The sequence below is a fragment of the Brachyhypopomus gauderio genome, unplaced genomic scaffold (genome assembly GCF_052324685.1).
Source record: "Brachyhypopomus gauderio isolate BG-103 unplaced genomic scaffold, BGAUD_0.2 sc134, whole genome shotgun sequence".
NCBI lineage: Eukaryota > Metazoa > Chordata > Actinopteri > Gymnotiformes > Hypopomidae > Brachyhypopomus > Brachyhypopomus gauderio.
The window spans coordinates 120695-142500 of record NW_027506955.1 but is presented as its reverse complement, the minus strand read 5'-3'; the positions used below and the strand labels follow the sequence as shown (position 1 = coordinate 142500).

Genomic DNA, 21806 nt, shown 5'->3' with positions numbered 1-21806 from the left:
GATATAGAGCTTCTGAGAGGCCTGACAACAGAATGCCCCTAATGAACCAGGCCACTGAACACCACAGACTGCAGAGCTGATGCCGGAGACGGCAGCTCTCCAAGGCTGGGCGCTGGCATGGCTCCCTGACATTCCCCACAAAGGATTCGCAACCAGTCCTAATCGTGGTGATTTGATTTTAAATCGCATGCCTTTTCACTCCAGTTCTCTCCTCTCTCCTCTCTCTACTGCAGGCGATAGCCAGCAGGTCTGTGAGGATGAAGACATGCTGAGCCAAAGTGCTGAAGGTAAACTCAGAACAGAACCCGCCCAGGACAGAACAGAACCTGCCCCACTCCAGAACAGAACCCACTCCAGAACAGAACAGAACCCACTCCAGAACAGAACAGAGCAGAACCCACTCCAGAACAGAACAGAACAGAACCCACTCCAGAACAGAACCAACCCCAGGACAGGACAGAACCCAATCCAGAACAGAACAGAACCTGCCCCAGAACAGAACAGAATCCACTCCAGAACAGGACAGAATCCACTCCAGAACAGGACAGAACCCACTCTAGAACAGGACAGAACCCACTCCAGAACAGAATAGAACCAGCCCCAGAACAGGACAGAACCCACTCCAGAACAAGACAGAACCTGCTTTCACCTGATTCCCACAACCGACACCAACCTGATCCGGAGGTGCCGGTCCGCCAGGCCGCTACCGGTTCTGAAGCAATTTGCAAAATTCATCTCTATGCAGAACGACTTCATAATGATCACGGAGCGTGCGTTGGCAGGAACCAATAAAGACACAATATTCCTCCTTCACGTTTGGGTTTTTAATCTCAGTCTGTTGTAGACTGTGATCTGTGCAGATCTACTGTGGGATTACACTCGCACTGATGAGACAGTGAACCCTAATGAGGAGGCAATCAGAAGTGTGTTTTGGTGATCGTTCCCCGCTGAAGGGCTGATGAAGGGCTGATGAAGGACTGATGAAAACGAATGTGTCTCTGTTCCTTTCCTTCTCTTTCCATTCCAGATGAGGAAATGAAAGAAGTTGACACACCAAACCAGGAAGCAGGTACTGCCAGTTTATTCTCCAATATGAGTGTGTATGAGCTCCGCTCGTCAGATGTAAAGACACCAGTCTACACATCAAAGTGTCTGTGTGCGTGTGTGTTTGTGTGTGTGTGTGTGTATGTGTGTGTGTGTGTGTGTGTGTGTGTGTGTGTGGGTGTGTGTGTGTGTGTGTGTACGTGTGCGTGTGCGCGTGTGTGTGTACGTGTGCGTGTGTGCGTGTGCGTGTGTGTGTGTGTGTACGTGTGCGTGTGTGTGTGTGTGTGTGTGTGTGTGTGTGTGTGTGTGTACGTGTGCACGTGTGCACGTGTGTGTGCATCTGGACCCGGTCTGTTTGGATCAGCTGTGTTGTCCTTGGACACAGCTCATTACAGAGAGGATGTCAGATACAGTCATTGCAATGGTAAGCTTAGGCACAACTGAGTGTGAATGTCTGTTTAATGAGACTCCTCACTCTATCACATTTAACACACACACACACACACACACACACACACACACACACACACACTCACACACACACACACACACACACACACACACACACACACACACACACACACACACACACACACACACACACACACCTCATCTGAGATGGGACTACTCAGACGTTTCACTGGAACATTTGCACACACACTCACACAGTGCCCTTGATTCTTCAGGGCATTAGGAAGGAATGCTAGAGGTGTGTACAAGCTCACTGACTCCGCCCTCTGGGCCCCCCCCACTGATTCCCCCCATGGACCCACCCTCACTGACTCTGCCCATGGGGCCACCCTCACTGACTCCGCCCATGGGGCCACCCTCACTGACTCCACCCATGGACCCACCCTCACTGACTCCGCCCATGGGGCCACCCTCACTGACTCCACCCATGGACCCACCCTCACTGACTCCACCCATGGGTCCACCCTCACTGACTCCACCCATGGACCCACCCTCACTGACTCCGCCCATGGGGCCACCTTCACTGACTCCACCCATGGGTCCACCCTCACTGACTCCGCCCATGGGGCCACCCTCACTGACTCCGCCCATGGGGCCACCCTCACTGACTCCACCCATGGGTCCACCCTCACTGACTCCGCCCATGGGGCCACCCTCACGGACTCTACCCATGGGTCCACCCTCACTGACTCCGCCCATGGGGCCACCCTAACTGACTCCACCCATGGGTCCACCCTCACTGACTCCGCCCATGGGGCCACCCTCACGGACTCCACCCATGGGTCCACCCTCACTGACTCCGCCCATGGGGCCACCCTCACTGACTCCACCCATGGAGCCACCCTCACTAACTCCGCTCATGGGGCCACCCTCACTAACTCCGCCCATGGGGCCACCCTCACTGACTCCGCCCATGGGGCCACCCTCACTGACTCCACCCATGGACCCACCCTCACTGACTCCACCCATGGGTCCACCCTCACTGACTCCGCCCATGGGGCCACCCTCACTGACTCCACCCATGGACCCACCCTCACTGACTCCGCCCATGGGGCCACCCTCACTGACTCCACCCATGGACCCACCCTCACTGACTCCGCCCATGGACCCACCCTCACTGACTCCGCCCATGGACCCACCCTCACTGACTCCACCCATGGGTCCACCCTCACTGACTTCACCCATGGGGCCACCCTCACTAACTCCGCCCATGGGGCCACCCTCACTAACTCCGCTCATGGGGCCACCCTCACTGACTCCGCCCATGGGGTCACCCTCACTGACTCCGCCCATGGGGCCACCCTCACTGACTCCACCCATGGGTCCACCCTCACTGACTCCGCCCATGGGGCCACCCTCACGGACTCCACCCATGGGTCCACCCTCACTGACTCCGCCCATGGGGCCACCCTCACTGACTCCGCCCATGGGGCCACCCTCACTAACTCCGCCCATGGGGCCACCCTCACTAACTCCGCCTCATGCCTCTACAACACTGATTCTGCCCTCAGTCTCTTCTCCCCCCTGTGGTTGCCAGCTCCACACACACATTTAAATACCTTTTTCCTTTCGTCATTGAGGTTTTCTTTTTCCCCATTTCACTGGAGGCTTCATCAATATACCAAGGATCCATTTTGAAGTTGCTTTCAATCCCCAAAAGTAGGAAGGTTCTTCTTGGCTCCGCCCCCAGACCACGCAGGCTGTCATGCAGGCTGTGTTGTCATGCTCTCTGGTCTAAATGTAGACCCAGGCTCATTTTAGCAAACAGGTCCTTGTGGTCACGGGCGGGTCTGTGTGTGTGGTCGTGTGCACATTTTTGTGTGTGTGTGTGTGTGTGTGTGAAAGGATGACAGGACAGAAGGACTCATAAACAGTGCTGATAAATTGTATGATTTGCTTACAGTGGAAAAAGCTAATGTCCTAAGTGTGTGTGTGTGGGTGTCTGAGCATGTTTGTGTTCCAAGAGATGCACACACATTTCCTGTGTGTCACACTGGACTACAGCATTATGGATACCATAGAAAACAGCCTCTCAGAGAAGCCGTAGCCAGCCGGGCTGTGAATGACAGCTGTCTGGCCAGCACTGCTTCTGCGCTGGGAGGAACTCTTCTGAGCTGCTCACACATTCTCAAATTTCTCATGGCATTTCCACCCCTTTTTTTCCAGAAAATGATCTTCCAGGTGATGAAAACTCCAGGGAAAAGAAGGAAATACCTGCAGAAAAAAGTGATTCAGGTAACTATGTCACCTGTTGTCAGCCATCAATCAAACTGTTCTGTTTCCTGGTACCGTTATAGGGCATTACTCTCACTACACATCGGTATTTATATCAGGCGCTTTTAGCTTCATGAGTTTTTTCGAAAGCGTTGTAAATAGATTTCCGCTATTCTAAGGTTGTATTTCAGCCATCATTAGTCAGTTCCATCCCGCTGTGTACGTGGGGTGAAGAAACACAGGGTACATCCAGAGATCGGAGCTCACACACACACCGCAAAAATGTCAGAAACGTGACAACCAATTAGGCCAGTGGATAGATTGGACAAAGGAAAAATGTTAAAAGTGTAAAAAAGTGTTCAGGTCCAGGGGGAGACGAGAGGTGGATTATGTTAATCCAGCGATGTCCATGGTCCATAGGTCATCCCCGAAGGAATGTGTGTTACACTTGTGGGTTACGTCCATGACATCTGACAGATGCTCTTGTCCATGGCAACATGCATGTTGATCAGTGTGATGTGTGTGTGCTCCCTGGGAAACGACCCCATGACCCCTTCTCTCCATGCAGGCTTTTTGCAGTAGATGTATAAAGCACTCGGGAGCAGACACAGAAATACACTGCAGCCATGAGCACTGGCTCCCCATCTACTGTTCCACTTTAGTGTGTGTGTGTGTGTGTGTGTGTGTGTGTGTGTGTGTGTGTGTGTGTGTGTGTGTGTGTGTGTGTGTGTGTGTGTGTGTGTGTGTGAGAGAGAGAGAGAGAGAGAGAGATGTTTGTGTATGTGTAATGTGTAATTTGTGTGAGTGAGTGAGTGAAGTGGATATATGGCAGTAAAGTGTGGAGTAAGAGTGCCTAAACCAAAACCAGTTAAAAGCATTACATTATAATACATTATAATACATTATAATACTTTACATTACATTATAATACATTATAATACATTATAATACTTTACATTACATTATAATACTTTACATTACATTATAATACATTATAATACTTTACATGGTAATACATTATAATACATTACATTACATTATAATACATTATAATGCTTTACATTGTAATACATTATAATACATTACATTGTAATACATTACCTTACATTGTAGTACATTACCTTACATTATAATACATTACATTATAATACATTGTAATACATTACCCTACATTATAATACATTACATTATAATGCATTATAATACATTGTATTATGATACATTATAATACATTACATTATATTACATTACATTTCATTATAACACATTACATTATAACACATTACATTTCATTATAACACATTACATTATAATGCATTACATTATTACACATTGCAATGCATTATATTACAATACAATACATTATATTACATTACATTAAAATACATTACATTAGACTGAAACAGTTTCCTTAAAATGGAACTTGGGCTGTCTGTTTGTAATTCATAAGGCATCTTGAAGAGATGAAATGTTATCAGAGCAGTTAGTGGCACTTCGTATAATGTACATCTGGAGTTTAGCATTTTCCTGGCTGAAAGTTTGAGGTGTGTAGTCATACTGTGTGTGACTCTGAGTTCTGCAGTCTACAGCCAAACAGATGCATATTTCTCTGGACAAAGACACCCAGCTGGGTCTGGGTGCAGGTGTCCAAATCAGACTCGCACAGGGATTCTGCTCACACACCCCAGACAGAAGGCCATCTGCACATTTCATTACATTTGTATGGTTACATGGTTATTCTCTTCTGTATAACCATTATAACTATTTCAAGTACCTTTCATCATCAGAACAACCATCGCTTGTGTCATGTGCCATATTACCATCAACTAAATGAATGTAAGTGTCTGGAAACTGGCTGGGTTCTCAATGCTGCCTGTGCCTTCAACAACACAGTCATGGCAGAACCCCCTGTCCTGAATTAACATCTCCAGAATAAATCGACACCGAGCAGGTTTGCTGAGGGTAGATACAGATGAACGCTGAGACAGAAGAACCCGCCGGTCTGCTCCACACCTGCTGGTATCCTAAGTGGAGTGTGTCTGCGCTAGTCAAAACAAGGGTTCGTTTACGTCTGGAACTGATTGGGGAGAGGAGCTGAACGCTGCTAATCCAGACACAGTGGTCCAAACAAGAGTGCATCATCAGGTGTGGGTAACTTGAGAGATTAAAGGTGTTAAAAAAAAAAGTGAGAAGTGGTGTTGATGAACGAGGATTAAAAGACCACAGCCGATTCAGACAGGAACACCAACCTGCTCCTGCCTGACTCCTTAGTCTGAGCACATAGGAAGCTTTCACGCTGCACACCAGACGGCTACACGCTAGTCACGCGAAGTGACCACAGAGAGCGACACGCGTGACGGCCTCCACACACAGCCGGGGCAGGAGTCTCTGAGAGAAACCAGAGCTTCAGCTACAGGGACACGACAGGACACAGCAAGTAGCAGAGATGGACAGGCTGAGCAACACATGAATGATTCTCCTTTAATGCAAGTTAAATTAAATCCTCCATTACTAAGGAGCACACACACACACACACACACACACACACACACACACACACACTCACACACACACACTCACACACACTCTCAGCATATAACTACCAGGCAGAAGGAGGCGGGTCATGTCAAATTGAGGTCCAAGTCACGTTCGTTTTTTTAAGCCCGGCGGACAGTCACACTAGAGTGCTCACCCAAGTCTCTCACATTAGGGGACTGTGCCTACCAACAAAAACAGAACAGAAAAAATGCCCCTATTAGCTATTCTGGGGACCCACGGCCTCCATCTGCCCACCAGCTATTTTCTCCCACCTGGCTGATCTCGGATCAATAAACCCCCGGCGAGCTCTCCAGAAGGGTCCGCACGCTTCCTCCGGCCTGGGGGGGGGGGGGGTGCTTCTAAAGAAATAGTGTGAACTCAGTCTGCCGACAGACACTTGTTCTTTATTCCAAAGGCAAAATGAAAGGGCAGTCAAGTGTAAATTAATTATCAGCAAGAGGAATATTGATGAGGGGAAATATGGTGGCTGTGTGAGAATAAAGGACTGTATGAAGACCTTGAGCTGGGAATGTGTGAGAAGACCAGTATTGTACAATAATATAAGAGAGTAATCCAGCTCTTCAGAGTCAACGGTGGAAAGGAAATATATTCTGACTGACTAGATGCATCTAACCTGTGTGTGTGTGTGTGTGTGTGTGTGTGTGTGTGTGTGTGTGTGTGTGTGTGTGTGTGTGTTTAAGCAGAGGCTGAGAGGTCTGCAGGAGAGAATAACCCTGAGGAAGAGAGACAGGCGGAGAAGGCAGCAGATCCAGTGGATGGTGCTGGTAAGACACACACACACACACACACACACACACACACACACACACACACACACCCACACACACACACACACACACATACACATCAGCAGAATTCAACAATTACCCAACATTTAGTACTCGTCCAACTTTCATAATTACTAACCCAACATTCATCAATACTAAGCCAACATTCAGCAATACTAACCAAATATCAGTACAAACCATTCATAAATACTATACCCAACATTCATCAGTTTTAACCCAAAAATATTATTAACCCAACCCAGTATTAACCCAACATTCATCAGTATTAACCCAACATGTGCTGTGGGAGACTTACCTCTAACATTGCATACACTGCTACAGGGCAGTAAATCTCACTAGGTGTTTGTGTGTATGTATTTATGTGTGTGTGTGTGTGTGTGTGTGTGTGTGTGTGTGTGTGTGTGTGTGTGTGTGTGTGTGTTGAAGGCTCTTACTCACACTAAGTCGGGGAAATACACTGTCTCCACTCTTGAGGCTCAAATTTGTCTCTCTGTGCCATTATTAAAAATGATAACTGTAATCTCATGGCCTGCTGGCTATCCAATCTGAAGTGGATGGTTCTGAACGGCGTCGTAAGGAAGCCGGAGGCAGTTGCACTGTAGTCGGGAGTATGAATGAGACATTTGGAGTAGGTCAGGATGGGGGAGGGGGAGGTGGAAGTTTTATTTTAATTTGTTAATCTGTCTTTCTTCTCTCGTGGGGCCAGAGAGGGAGATGAGTGCTGAGGAGAAGACAGTGTCTGATGAGAAGACAGTGTCTGAGGAGAAGACGGTGTCTGATGAGAAGACGGTGTCTGAGGAGAAAACAGTGTCTGATCCAGCCGACAAGGTCCAGGAGGAGCTGGAGTGTGGTAGGGACAACAGCCCTGCGTCAGGATGGCCACACATGGCTCTCTGACACACGTCACTCACTACAGGACTGCCAGACAGTCACACAGGTCTACAGGCCAGCCACTCCCTCTGTCTTTAGAGGCTACTGCTGGCTACAAGACTAATATTAAAGGGATGGGTTAAAGACAGGGGCGGAGCCAAAGGGGGGGCAGGGGTGACAATTGCCACCCCCAACAGAGCCTAACCCTACTGCCACCCCACTGGAAGTGGTTATGTTAAAAGAAAAGATTTGTTTCCTTTCGTTCATCATTTGTATATGGACCCCTCTGATAGATTTATGCACAATTTACCTTCATGGTTTTATAGACTATAACTTTGCCGCATTTACAAAATGTTTGTTTATAAATGTGTAAGATGGAATGTGCTCCGGGACATTGATTGGCTCTGAGTCGTGTTTGGGTGCTACTCTTGATCGTGACCTTAATCTGAATGGTGTAACCTGATTAAGTGGCTCATATTAAAGTTACAATAATCAAGTTGTTTTCGTATATTACAATTACCCACAGATGTTCAACATGCACCATGAAACCACATGTACATGGGTGTAGTTTAGAAAGAAATTGAGGGTGGAGGTGAAGGTAGAGGTAGGGGTGGTGGTGAGGGTGAAGGTGGGGTTGTGAGGTGGAGGTGAGGTGAGGGTGAAGGAGGAAGTGAGGGTGGAGGAGGTGAGGGTAGAGGTGAGGGTAAAGGTGAGGGTGGAGGTGAGAATGGAGGAGGAGGTGAGAGTGGAGGAGGTGAGGGTAGAGGTGAGGATGGAGGATGTGAAGGTGGAGGTGAGGGTGGAGGAGGAGGTGTTGGTGGAGATGAGGGGGTAGGTAGGGGTGGTGGTGAGAGCGAAAGTGAGGGTGAAGGTGAAGGTAGAGGTGAGACTGGAGGTGAAGGTGGAGGAGGTGAGGGTGGAGGTGAGGGTGGAGGTAAGGGTGGAGGTGAGGGTGGAGGTAGGGGTGGTGGTGAGGGTGAAGGTGGGGTTGTGAGGTGAGGGTGAAGGTGGTGATGAGGGTGGAGGTGGGGTTGTGAGGTGAGGGTGAAGGTGGAGATGAGGGTGGAGGAGGAGGTAAGGGTAGAGGTGAGGGTGGAGCAGCCCTAGGTCTAGGCAAAAGGTGCCTCACTCACCTGAAAATGTAACATTTATTATATTGACCCCGGAGTGGGGCAAAACACTTTCTGCCTTTGGCTTTTTGTCTTATGCTAGCACACAAAGGGTCCAGGTTGGGGGGTAGGTTTGGGGGGGTTGGGGGTAGTTTGGGAGGGGTAGGTTGGGGGGGGGGGAGGGGATTGCGATGATGCTGTGATGCTGGTAAGCTGGGATGCTGGGGCACTTGGACACTGGTATGCTGTTGCTGTACTGTGTTACCCTATTGGACACACACACACACTCACACACTCACACACACACTTACCTGCACAGCTTTTTGTATGCCTCAGGGCCGGAGTGACTGCTTGGAAAGGTTTCATTCTTCTACTCTGTCTCTCTGTCCCCCTCTCCCTCCTCTCTCTGTCTTTCTCTCTCTCGTTTTCTCTCTCTCTCCCTCTTTTCACATCTCTCCCTCTCACTCTCTCCCTCTCTCTTCACCTTTCTCTCTCTCTCTCTCTCTCTCTCTCTCTCTCACTCTCTCCCTCAGTGTTGATGTTTTTCTGATCATTCTTTGCCTGCTCTGGTGGTGATGAAAGCTTAGAGAAGATATTTTCTTGTCCTGTAGAAAATCTGAGTCACCCCATCACAAATCTCAAGACCTCCCTCAGTCTCATACAGGAAGGCACATTTATTGTTTATTTAAGTCTTGTTGACTTATTTATTTGTTTACTTGGATGTTTTAGCTGCCCACGTTTTGAGCTCTTGGGAGTCTCTGTGTTTACACATATTTACAGTGATCGTCATAGTGCTTTATATTTCATGAATGTAAATCTGTTTACTGCTAAAGTTAAAAGGTGAATATGGGGCAGATTTTGTAAAGTGCCCCATGACCTCTAGACACTTCTAATACAGTTCTAAAATAAAAGTTCTTTTTGTACTCCAGTAATCAAAGCTATTTAAATGTGAGTTAAAAATTTGTGTTAAAGTAGCACACTACTGAGAGTACTGAGATTCAAAACCATTCGTCAGCAACATCTCCATCTGACCTGTGACCCCGGCAAACACTAAGGAATGTTCCACCAGCTGTTTCAGTCCCTGGTTGTCTTAAAGGAGGTTCTTTTCCCAGTCTCCTCGTTCGACTGGATTAAGGAGATTAACTCGGCCACTGAGTCCTCCTGCGCCACGATGTTTCATTGCATGGATCTGCAGGCATGTTCTTTAACACCAGAAGAAGGTGAATGTGTGGGTTTAAAACTGTCTGGTGTATTTAAGGGCTATTAATACCAGATGGCCGAGGGCAGAGATTGGGAGCACAGACTAACATGACCAAGCTGTGACACTTTGTGTCCGCTTTAATTCACACCCGGAGATTTTTTTTCTCCACTCTACACTTATCTCTTGCCATCATTTTGATTAAAGTTCATTTCTGTCTCCTCTGTTGGAGCACTACATTGCTAGTTTTTGACCTTTCTATTCTGGGTGTTAATAAGGGATTTAAATGTAGTGATGTAGTGTTAATAGTTGTACTCCGGAGAAAAGGTTCCTGACAACAGAAGATTGTTATTGCTTTCCATTCACTGGGGAGACTGAGGGTAATATCAGTAACAGTTGTTGTAGTTATTATTGAACATATCAAAAACTTTACAAGAAACTTGTGACGTTGTTCTGTTAGGCGGGGCATCTCGGCAAGACCTTCAAGGCACACTGAGAGGATGAGAGAGTGAGGACTGGCAGCTGACGTTCATCATCTTCTCTGGGCCATCATCGAGCACCTGGGCTGTAAAACACGCTGCATGTTTGCTGTTGCCCTTGGCTTTAGGAAAAATTAATATAACCGAGCACTTGGTGTCCTGCAATCCTGAAAGTGCGTCGAACGCTAATCTGTAGCCAATACGCCACAGCAAAATGACCAGTGAGTGGGAAAAGCACAAGCAGGAAGGTCTCACGTGCTTAGCAGATTTTGTCGGATATTTTGCATAACAATGAATCTTTCAGCCTTCTCTCCACTTGTTTATTCCCTTTATTATATGTTTGGAACAATGTATCACTGCACAAGCCAACTAGAATGAGAAAAAAAAACTAGCAGTTATTTTGCCACTGAAGCTATTTTAAAGGCCTTCAAGCGTGTCCGTGCCAGGACTTTTCTCAGTTCCAGGCTGGCTGGAGTTTTGGCGCTGCTGGAACGCTGTTTCTGTTCGGTGATTTTGCTAAAAGCAAGCGTGCGGTGGGGGGCTGGCAGAGCTGAATGAGATAAGACGGAGTTGCACAAGTACCAATACTAAGCACATCAAGCCTTGTGCCAGCATGCACAGTCTCATCTGAAGGTGCAGCTTTCCCTTTTGAAGGATGTGAATGTTGCTGGGTTTGGTTTTATATTGGCATGTATGTCCATGGTGCGACCGCCCGTGTATTCACAGGACGTAGATGTACATATGGTCAGATTCTGTTCTCGTCTGCTGTTTTGATATTTCTGCACTGTTTTACTTTCCGCCTTATGCTAACTGAGAAAATACAGCACAACATAACTGGAGCGGAGGCTGTGGTGACAGTTTCCAGGTCCTTGCGGTGTTCATGTGTTTCCAGGTCCTTGCTGTGTTTGTGTGTTTCCAGGACCTCGCGGTGTTTGTGTGTTTCCAGGCCCTCGTGGTGTTTATGTGTTTCCAGGTCCTTATGGTGTTTGTGTGTTTCCAGGTCCTCGCGGTGTTTGTGTTTCCAGGTCCTCATTGTGTTTGTGTGTTTCTAACGTCCAGCTTCACTTCCTCCTGCTAGCGCTTTATTTCCCTGGATAAAACACTGACCATGTGAGATGGCGCTTCGCTTTGGGCTTTTCTCCCTCAAATGTAAGACCAGCACTGGCTGCCGATGACCAGGGCATTGGGATGTAAGCTTTGGCTCTGTGATCTGCATGGCACTCCAAGGCCCCCCAGCATGCGAGCATATACTCCTGGGGCTTTTCAGCTCTTATTTGGTGCAAATGATGCAGCATTCATGGGAGCCCCTTGCTGGAGATCCATATCTAAACAGCCCGATCACCCAGTCCTGGTTGGCTATTGGCCCGGCATTCTCCCGTCTTGACCCGTTCTTTGTGCAGTGCTGAAGAAACTGCTTCATTCTTCCCCTGAGGGTTCTTTTCATTAGTTATGTGAGGTGCCACCTCCCTCCCCTTCCCGTGTGTGTGTGTGTGTGTGTGTGTGTGTGTGTGTGTGTGTGTGTGTGTGTTGAAGTGGGCCTATGTTGAGCAGCAATGGCCAGAAGACCCTCTCCAAAGCAGCTCCTTGCTTGTGGTTCTGTACAATTCACCGCCACTCAGAGCCAGAGTGTGTTTGACTTCCAATGGCTCTCCAGAGAGAGCCGGCTGTGTTTTTAACATGAATGCAGGAACCTCGGATGAAACATGACTGGCTGTGGGGAGAGAAAAACCTCTGAAATAATAGGAACGTGTGATCATTCTTCAGCTTGCCCATGCAGCCATTCTGTGTGTGCTCTCTCAACACATTGATTCCCGAGCCAACAGCTATATCTAATGCCGAAATGAAACTTAATCAAGAAATGCTTTTGTGAGGCACCAAAAATTTCAAATGGTCTCTTAATAATAAGCAATCATATTATTAATTTAGCTAGAAGTTCTCAAAAAAGCATTTTAATGAAGTGTTGCGTATTAAAAGCGATGCCTTGTCTGATAAAATGACCCAGGGTGCATTGTGTGGACTCCTCACTGAACATGATGATGATGATGATGATCACGTTCCTCCTTCCTCCACGATGATGGAGCGTGTCTGTCTTGTCGCTGATGGACAATGGACTTCAAACGCACGGCCTCCTGTGGTCATTTGTGCTCCGAGAGGGGACCGAGCCGCCATTGTGCGGGCCGTCCGTAATGGCCTGTGGCTGGGTCGGCATCAAAGCCGGCGGGGGGGGACGAGACCGCTCTCGCTCAAATGAGCCGGAAGGAACCTGCCTCTCTGAGTGCGGCTTTGAAGTTGAGCTTTTGATCAGCGGCGTATCTTTCCCGTCGCCCTCTCAGACGGAGGTGCCGCACGTTCTGCGTGTTCAGAGGAACGTGTTGTAGGAGGCCCACGTGAGCGTGCTCAGACAAAAGAAAGCAGCTATCCAGAAGGCGGGGGCAGTGTTTGATTATGAGAAGAGTAGGACTCACCATGCCAGATTATATCGTTCTCTCTCTCCTTTTTTTCCCCTCCATCAAGCCTTAACACTGATACATCCATAAACCAATATTGTGTTGTGGGGGCCTCATTTGGAAACAATTATAAAACACATTATGCTTAGACTTGAAGTGGTATTCATAACGAAACTCAGTTGATGTACTCCTGCTTAATATTTGGGTCTTTTTCTTTGGTCATTTATTTATTTCTTTTTTTCTTTTATCTCCACTCTTGACTGTGTGTGTGTGTGTGTGTGTGTGTGTGTGTGTGTGTGTGTGTGTGTGTGTGTGTGTGTGTGTGTGTGTGTGTGTACACCATGTGTCCTTGTCTCTCCACAGATGGAGCTGTGGACCCCCAGGACAGTGAGAGCCAAGCAGGTGTGGAGTCCATGGTGGTGGAAAGTAAGCCCACACCACCACTCTTCCTCTTCACCCAGCTCAGTGTGGTGTGTGCTGGGTGCAGTCGGTGGTCGCCACGTGTCTCTCCGATCTGGGCCTGTACCCAGGGCCCTTCTGGTCCCGTGTGCGGATTTGCTCAGCGGGGTAACGTCCTGCAGAACGTCCCTCTTCGGTCTCCGCTGGATGGAGCGTTGTACCGTTCCCATTTCCACCAGCTGTTTGTTTAGATTTCAGTCTTTTCTTATCCTGGTAATGACGTGTAAATGGGGGGGGTCTGGGACTCGGCCGAGAACACCTGCACCGCTGTCACGGCGATAAAACAGCGGGCTCTTGAAAGACAAGTGCAGCCTAGTGATGGATTCAGTACCCTGTTATCAAACGCAGCTGAGCTACTGAAGGGCGTATTCAGCAGACATTGAAACGGTGTGTGTTCTTTTACAGTACCAGCTCCTCCAGATTGTCATTCTGGACCGTCGCGTTATAAATTTGCTCAATATCCATCACCTGGCATTTCCTTCTGATTCCAACGACCAGGGGCCGTCGGGGGTCAGCAGGGGCCACCAGGGACCACCCTGACCAGGGTGGCCGGGGGGAGTCAAGGGGCCATCAGGGGCCGCTGTGACCATGGGCTGCCGGCTCTAAAGGTTTTTTCTCTACCAGCACAACTTTTTGTTTGTTTGTTTTGCCTCCACTATCCACTGTGACATTTCTCTCTTTAAATGCACAATCTCAAAGACAGGGTGGGTCCTGCAAATCTGGAAGCTTTCACAGAGTTCAGGCGTAAACACAGACCTCTGATTATGTTAAGTAATTCACTGAGCGCTGGCCCTAGCTGCCTCTGACACGAGTTTAGGATGTATGTAGGTCACGCCAAAACCCGGCCTCCTTCACATCCTCACTGTTGCATCTCCCATCATCTGAGACTCCTTTCTCTCTGACTCTCTCTCTCTCTCTGACTCTCTCTCTCTGACTCTCTCTCTCTGACTCTTTCTTTCAAGCTCTCACTTCTTTATCTATTTCCCCTCATCGCAGCGGGTTTGTTTAACCTGCAAATTGTGGCATTTTCCCCCTCAGGAAGCATGAATGTAAACTGTATATCTGACTGTTACAGACGCATCCCTTAATATCAGAGGGAAATGTTTCATTTAACCAATTATCTTTATTGCCAAAAGTCTAACATTAATCTCACATTATGTGTTATTCCATTCCGATCCCGTAATAATGGACCCAACGAAGCAGCAGTATTTTGTAAGGCGTGTGGGTCGTATGTGGAGTTTCCCCCTGCCGCTCACGATGCTGGGTACAAACTGCTACATGCACCTTCCCTCTCAGATCAGTGCGGTTGGAGTAGCCCTGAAACCAGATGGCCCCATGTCTGCTTGTCATCATGCTTAGAGGGCTTTGTGTTTTTCTAACAATGCCCTGGCCACCCGTGTTCGACTGGAAGCTCTCGGTGCTGTTCAGACCGGCGAGAGCCCGGTGGTGGAGCTCCGCTCACAATGCCGGTCCAGTCAGGTGGATCTTGTAAGGTTATTTAAATGCTCACTACAGAGTGGGGCTGCTTCTTACTGCATAGGGTGACCCTCTCCACCACGCTACTGCTCTCTACCCCACCCTGCATCTCTCTCTCTCTCTGTCTGCCTCTCCATCTCCCTCTCCATCTCCTCCTTTCTCTCTGCCCCTCTCCCTCTGTCTCTGGTGACAAAGGCAGCCTGCAGACAAGGGGTCAGTCAGCTTCCCACAGGAGAAACGTCTAAAGGCGAAGCACCTCCCCCCCTGCAGTATTTACACTACACGCCCCCCCCCCCCCCCCCCAAAGGGAAAAAAATCTCAATTGCTTTTTAGTTCAGTAGGTTTTAATTGGCTTCAATTGTCCAAAGTTTTATCATCCCACAGCCTTGAAAAAGAAGAAAGAGGATAAAAAAAGCCTCCTGCATAATCAAGATCCTCCCAGAATGCACCTCTTCAAGTGTGGCGCGTTCGCTCATTCAAACTATTACCACTCCAGGTCCTACGGCTCCTGAATATTTACACATGAAAATAAGGGTTTGCTCTTCACAGTTACCACTTCATTAACTCCAGTGGCCTGACTCTTCCTCCCAGCCTGCAAGCGTTTCGCACCAGTATGGTTGGCTGGGAGAATGTGGGTTTTAATAAGGGCCAGACTATCAGGGCCATCGACTACATCTCAGAAGTAGAGTTTATTTCTTCTGATTTTTCGTTTCCAGCCTTCAGCAAGTGGCTGTCACTCTCTCTAGCCTTTCTAAATCACTTTCTAAATCACTTTCTAAATAGAAAATCCCACTGTGTTTTAAAGCGATTCTCAGTGATTGGAGCTGTCACTCCTATTTACTCCGTTGACTAATCTATCGGTGCTGGCAGGGAATGCGTTATAAGCTTTATACTGTTTATGCTGAAGTTGGGTCTGATTTGTAAAAAAAGGAAATCACAAAGGTTAACTTTGCTTGCGCCTGCCATAGTCCTGAACATGAAACATGAGCATTTATGTTTGTACTGCAGCTATTGTTGAGAAGCGGCAGCGGACGTGTGTTTCGTATCCAGCGAGGGGGGAGTTAAACGTTGTGTCTCACCGTCTCTCCAAAGTATCGAGCGGCTTCGTTCGATAGGCCTCTGATGGATCCACGCGCGTGTGTGTGCGCTGGCCTTGGATCTGCGCGCGTGTGTGCATGTGTGTGTGTGTGTGCGTGTATGTGTGTGTGTGTGTGTGCGCTGGCCTCGGAGGCCTACATCACCCGCTCGTTGTGGCGAAGCGCTTTTCGATTAACCCCCGAAGTCGCTTCTGAAAAGCTTCCCTGGACTCGCCTGTCATGTTTCATCGGTTCAGCCGCACCAACCGTTGGCCCACGGCGGGTAGGCGTGAAGAGGCGGGCGGGGGGGGTGTTGTTGTGTGGGGGGGTCGGGGGGGTTGTCGAGTTCCTGGTTTCTGCGTTGTTTTTGAGAGTTTAGCTTTAGGAAGCTGGTTAGAGTACAAACGGTGCAGTTCGTGGATGCGGGACTCCAAGCCCTGATACTTTGGGAAACAACTGCGTCCTTAAACATCATGGACTCCGGCCTTTTAAGTCCAGGAAGGTTGTCCAGGGATGAGTTGTAGCATGACCTGAGGTGTGTAAAGTACACACTCTGTCTGCACTGCACCAGTGTAAGTCTATGATGTGTAGTCGAGTTTTCTTCCATCTCATCTTCTCATCCTCTCAGCTTTAAGGAGCCAAACTTAAGGAGCTTCTCTCGTCATGGGGAGCATTGACAGAACATCACACACACCAGCAGAGACCCAGATGCAGAGACAGTGAAGAACCCTGGGCAGGTTATTTTTAGCAAAGACTTAGAAGTGAATATTCATGGGAAATGGCCTTTAAGTGAGAGAGGAGGGTCCAGTAGGCCCCAGACCTCCTGATGCAGGGCCCTCCATGGCCCTCGAGGACTTTGCTTCCTCTTTAGGTGGTGGAGGGTCACAGCTGGGACTGTTGGCAGCTGGGGTGAGGTCTTCATGTAGGCCTGACCATGTAACCGCCAAGAGGAGTTTTGAGTTCAACCCCCTTGGCGCTGTCCAGGGTGCTGAACTCGCACTGCCTCTAATGTAAGCCCAAGGTTACTTTGGTATGTTGGCATAATTATTGTCCCTTTTCCTAGAGCGTTTCTTTTACAACTCCACTTATTCGTTGGATAACCGATGGGTGGGAAACGTGCTTTGTGGACGGGTTTAATGACTGTCATGACAACAGCGAATTGGTTAGTGGGTGTTTCCTAAACTTACCTCTGAGAGCCAGACAAAATGTTCTGATCCATTGTCATCCAGAAAAGCCCTGTGTAACTCGCCTCAGAGCAAATCCATATTTAAAGGTGATAATCTGTTAGCCTCAGCACAGATAATTGGATCTCACAGGGAGAATAAAGAGGGAAAAGACATTAGCCTGAAGGGACAGAGATGTGATTGGTCCACTGCTCCCTGGATGAAGCATTGCGGGGGGAGGGTCTGATCAGCTGGGCGTTGAGCGTTGGGTCGGTACAGCTTCCCGTGCCTCAGCCATTGCGTCATGAGCTCCATAACACAAACCCACCAGAACCGCCAACCAGCACTGGCTTGGTTCTCCTCTGAGGAGCTGAACCGGACGGACATGTTGACCCTCACCTGATGTGTCTGTTATTTGTGTGCTGCTTTCTGTTTGTGCTGAATATCAGCTCATCTTCTGGCTGGGTGCTGCCTTCTAAACGTGTGTGGGGGGGGGGGGGCGAGTGGGGGGAGGCAGAGCTCATTTTCTGCCTGTCTGAGTATGAATTTGACTTACGTCTCCACCTGTCCGGGGTGGTGAAAGGGCCCCGAATTGACTGAAGAGCCCCAACCACATAAAAGGAGCTTTAACGAGCTTTCAAACTCTCATTATTGCAAAGTGCTTTTATTACAGATGAGAATATTAAATAGGGGGAATAGGCCAGTTTATTGAGGCTAAGTACTCCAGCCTAGTTGTGTGAAATCAGCCGACTGTCATGCGGAAACTGCTGAATTACTACAACAGGCTGCACACAGTCCAAGTAAATCGAGGACATTTCTAAAATATGTACGTTGAAGATGCGCTTGTGACTTTACGGTGTCTGCATCCTTCTCTGCGTTGTCTCCGTGAGCGCGCGACAAGGATCGTAGCAACAGCGCATACGGCTCGGTGTTGTACAGCATGTTGCCTGGTGACACCATGAATCACATTTGTTTAATGAACCCCAATGATCTTTGAGCTGCATTCTTGTTAAAGTCATTCTCTGGAGAGCAGCGACACAACTACACCCGCAGCTGTTTGAATAGCTGTTGTTTAGCGTGAAGTTCAAACTTCTTTTGGCGCCTGGTACCTCTGAGGGTCATCACGCCCTGAAGGTTCTGCTGCCATGCAGGCGTCTCAGCTCCACCACGGTTCCTCCACCCCTCCATCCTTCCACCTCTCCACAGCTCAATGCACCACCTCCTGCTCCATCCGTGCACTATGCTACTTTTTCACTCATTTGTTTTACTGCTTTCTAATCTATTAATTCATTTTTAGCTCCATTGTACTTTTCTGTCACTCCGCCGCACAAGTTTGAGCTTTGCTGTGTGTGGTTTTTTTTTTTATATATTTCTTGTTTTAAACGTAGCAACCTGCTGATCCGTGTGAAGCTCAGCTGATGTCGCCGTCTGCTCATTCTCCCAGGCCGTGGTTTGGCACGGATCTTGCTACTCCCACAAATTCTGAGCTATAAATGAAGTTCTAAATCAATCCTGCATTTATCTGCCCCTCAAACGGATCATTCTGGAACGGCCCCTTTCACGCCCTTTCAGTACCAGTCTTCTTCACACTGCCAGTCTCCATTCACCACCCTTAAGTATTTGCACGGTGTCTTTTCTCCATCCTGTCCAAAAATATAAACATTGCACCTTACAAGCTATAACTACAGAAACATTAATATACACAGGGTCCCGTTACAGGACTGCTAAGATTTTCCCGCCAACTGCGGTTCCTTCGAGCGTAAAGAGTTAAAGGTTCCCCGAGCACCAGTACCCTTAGGTTCAAACTCTCCTTTCTTCCACACGTAAAACAACATTCTGATTTTGTTTGTGTTATTGGGGGCCTTTACTAAAAGCCTTGAAGGTCCTGCCGGTGGCTTAATGCTCATGTTTTTTTATATGTGCTGTGCACACTTTCTCCATACGACCAGCCCTGTGTTTGCGTCAATACAGAGGCCAAATAAGAGAGGAAGCCAATTATCGTCTGTTGAACGGCGTCCCGGAACAGCTGCTGGGTGCGGAGACGCTGTGTCAATTTGGATTCTGGTCTTGTTGTGTTTTTCCAGTGCTGGGTTCATTGTGTTTTTGATCAGCACAGCTTATTAAGGGGAGAAGTGACAGTGAAAGAAAGACCTGGAGAATGAAAGAGGGAGAGGGAGAGAGAGGGGGAGAGTAATGGAGAGGGAGCCAGAGACAAACAGATAAACAGGGAGAGAGGGTGAGGGAGGGAGGGAGAGAGGGAGAAGGAGAGGGGGGAGAGAGAGAGAGAGAGTGCAGAACAGTCGTTTCTCAAATGTTTCTTGAAACTTCGGCACGTACCATTCAATATGCATCTGTACATTTGGCGGAGAAACATCTGTGCTGATTCTACATATCGGCACTGACGCGTGGAAGTTGGCCGCTGAGCACATGCCCAGGAATAAGAAGTAAAAGAATATCTGAAACCATTTTGTCTGAGTTTGAAAAAATATCAGGTGTGGACTTCGGTTGTAAAAATGTGATTAATTTAGCACCATAAAACTGCAATATAAAGGACATAAAAGCTTTGTGAGTGTGAGAAGACTGCAGTCAGTTGACCCCACATTAAGCAATTGAATGGGTATTAAAATGTAAATGTAAACACTTCCATTCTGAATTGGGATTAACCTGATATTACACATTTAATTATTGGGTCAATTGTGAGTGATTCTATTTTAAATTAAATATATATATTAAAACTAATCTGATTTATTTCAATGTCATTTTAAAGGAGCTACCAATCGTTGGGTAGTGGGTTTGTTCTGTTTTACAGATGAAGGGCCAGAATTGCGTTTGAAATGCAGGCAGCGTCTGTATGGACCTTGTGTTTGGGAGACCATGTGACATGTTTCGGCTCATTAATGTCTTACACTTAGGAGTGTTCACAGGATCCGCAGGACGGAACCATTACGAACCCTTAATTTATAACAATGTTTAATACACCTGGCAGATGTGCTTATCCAGAATGACATACGGTCATATTACACAGGGAGGCCAGTCTAGTGTTAGGGGTCTTAGTGGTTAGTGGACTGAACCCAGACTTACACAGTCAGGGGCTGAACCCAGACTTACCCAGACAGGGACTGAACCCAGACTTACCCAGACAGGGACTGAACCTAGACTTACCCAGACAGGGACTGAACCTAGACTTACCCAGACAGGGACTGAACCCAGACTTACCCAGACTTACCCAGACAGGGACTGAACCCAGACTTACCCAGACAGGGACTGAACCTAGACTTACCCAGACAGGGACTGAACCCAGACTTAACCAGACAGGGACTGAACCCAGACTTAACCAGACAGGGACTGAACCTAGACTTACCCAGACAGGGACTGAACCCAGACTTACACAGACAGGGACTGAACCCAGACTTACCCAGACAGGGGCTGAACCCAGACTTACACAGTCAGGGGCTGAACCCAGACTTACACAGACAGGGACTGAACCCAGACTTAACCAGACAGGGACTGAACCTAGACTTACCCAGACAGGGACTGAACCCAGACTTACACAGACAGGGACTGAACCCAGACTTACCCAGACAGGGGCTGAACCCAGACTTACACAGTCAGGGGCTGAACCCAGACTTACCCAGACAGGGACTGAACCCAGACAGGGACTGAACCTAGACTTACCCAGACAGGGACTGAACCCAGACTTACACAGACAGGGACTGAACCCAGACTTACCCAGACAGGGACTGAACCCAGACTTACCCAGACAGGGGCTGAACCCAGACTTACCCAGACAGGGACTGAACCCAGATTTACCCAGACAGGGACTGAACCCAGACTTAACCAGACAGGGACTGAACCTAGACTTACCCAGACAGGGACTGAACCCAGACTTACACAGACAGGGACTGAACCCAGACTTAACCAGACAGGGACTGAACCTAGACTTACCCAGACAGGGACTGAACCCAGACTTACACAGACAGGGACTGAACCCAGACTTACCCAGACAGGGACTGAACCCAGACTTACCCAGACAGGGGCTGAACCCAGACTTACCCAGACAGGGACTGAACCCAGATTTACCCAGACAGGGACTGAACTCAGACTTACCCAGACAGGGACTGAACCCAGACTTACCCAGACAGGGACTGAACCCAGACTTACCCAGACAGGGGCTGAACCCAGACTTACCCAGACAGGGACTGAACCCAGATTTACCCAGACAGGGGCTGAACCCAGACTTACCCAGACAGGGACTGAACCCAGATTTACCCAGACAGGGACTGAACTCAGACTTACCCAGACAGGGACTGAACCCAGACTTACCCAGACAGGGACTGAACCCAGACTTACCCAGACAGGGGCTGAACCCAGACTTACCCAGACAGGGACTGAACCCAGATTTACCCAGACAGGGACTGAACCCAGACTTACCCAGACAGGGACTGAACCCAGA

At 48.4% G+C, this 21806-nt stretch overlaps 1 protein-coding gene across 3 annotated transcripts in view; it reads left to right on the top strand.

The window, feature by feature from the left end:
- The window catches only part of LOC143499435 (uncharacterized), a 51589-nt gene that overhangs the window by 21687 nt on the left and 8096 nt on the right, over positions 1-21806 (top strand). Inside the window, exons 3-8 of one of the 3 annotated variants that reach the window (XM_076994081.1) lie at positions 234-287; positions 1028-1069; positions 3682-3750; positions 6972-7052; positions 7783-7926; positions 13543-13605. In XM_076994081.1, coding sequence (XP_076850196.1) covers positions 234-287; positions 1028-1069; positions 3682-3750; positions 6972-7052; positions 7783-7926; positions 13543-13605 — 453 coding nt within the window. Of the gene's footprint in view, positions 1-233; positions 288-1027; positions 1070-3681; positions 3751-6968; positions 7053-7782; positions 7927-13542; positions 13606-21806 lie in introns of all 3 variants that reach the window. The other 2 variants (XM_076994080.1, XM_076994082.1) reach the window with 2 other exon arrangements.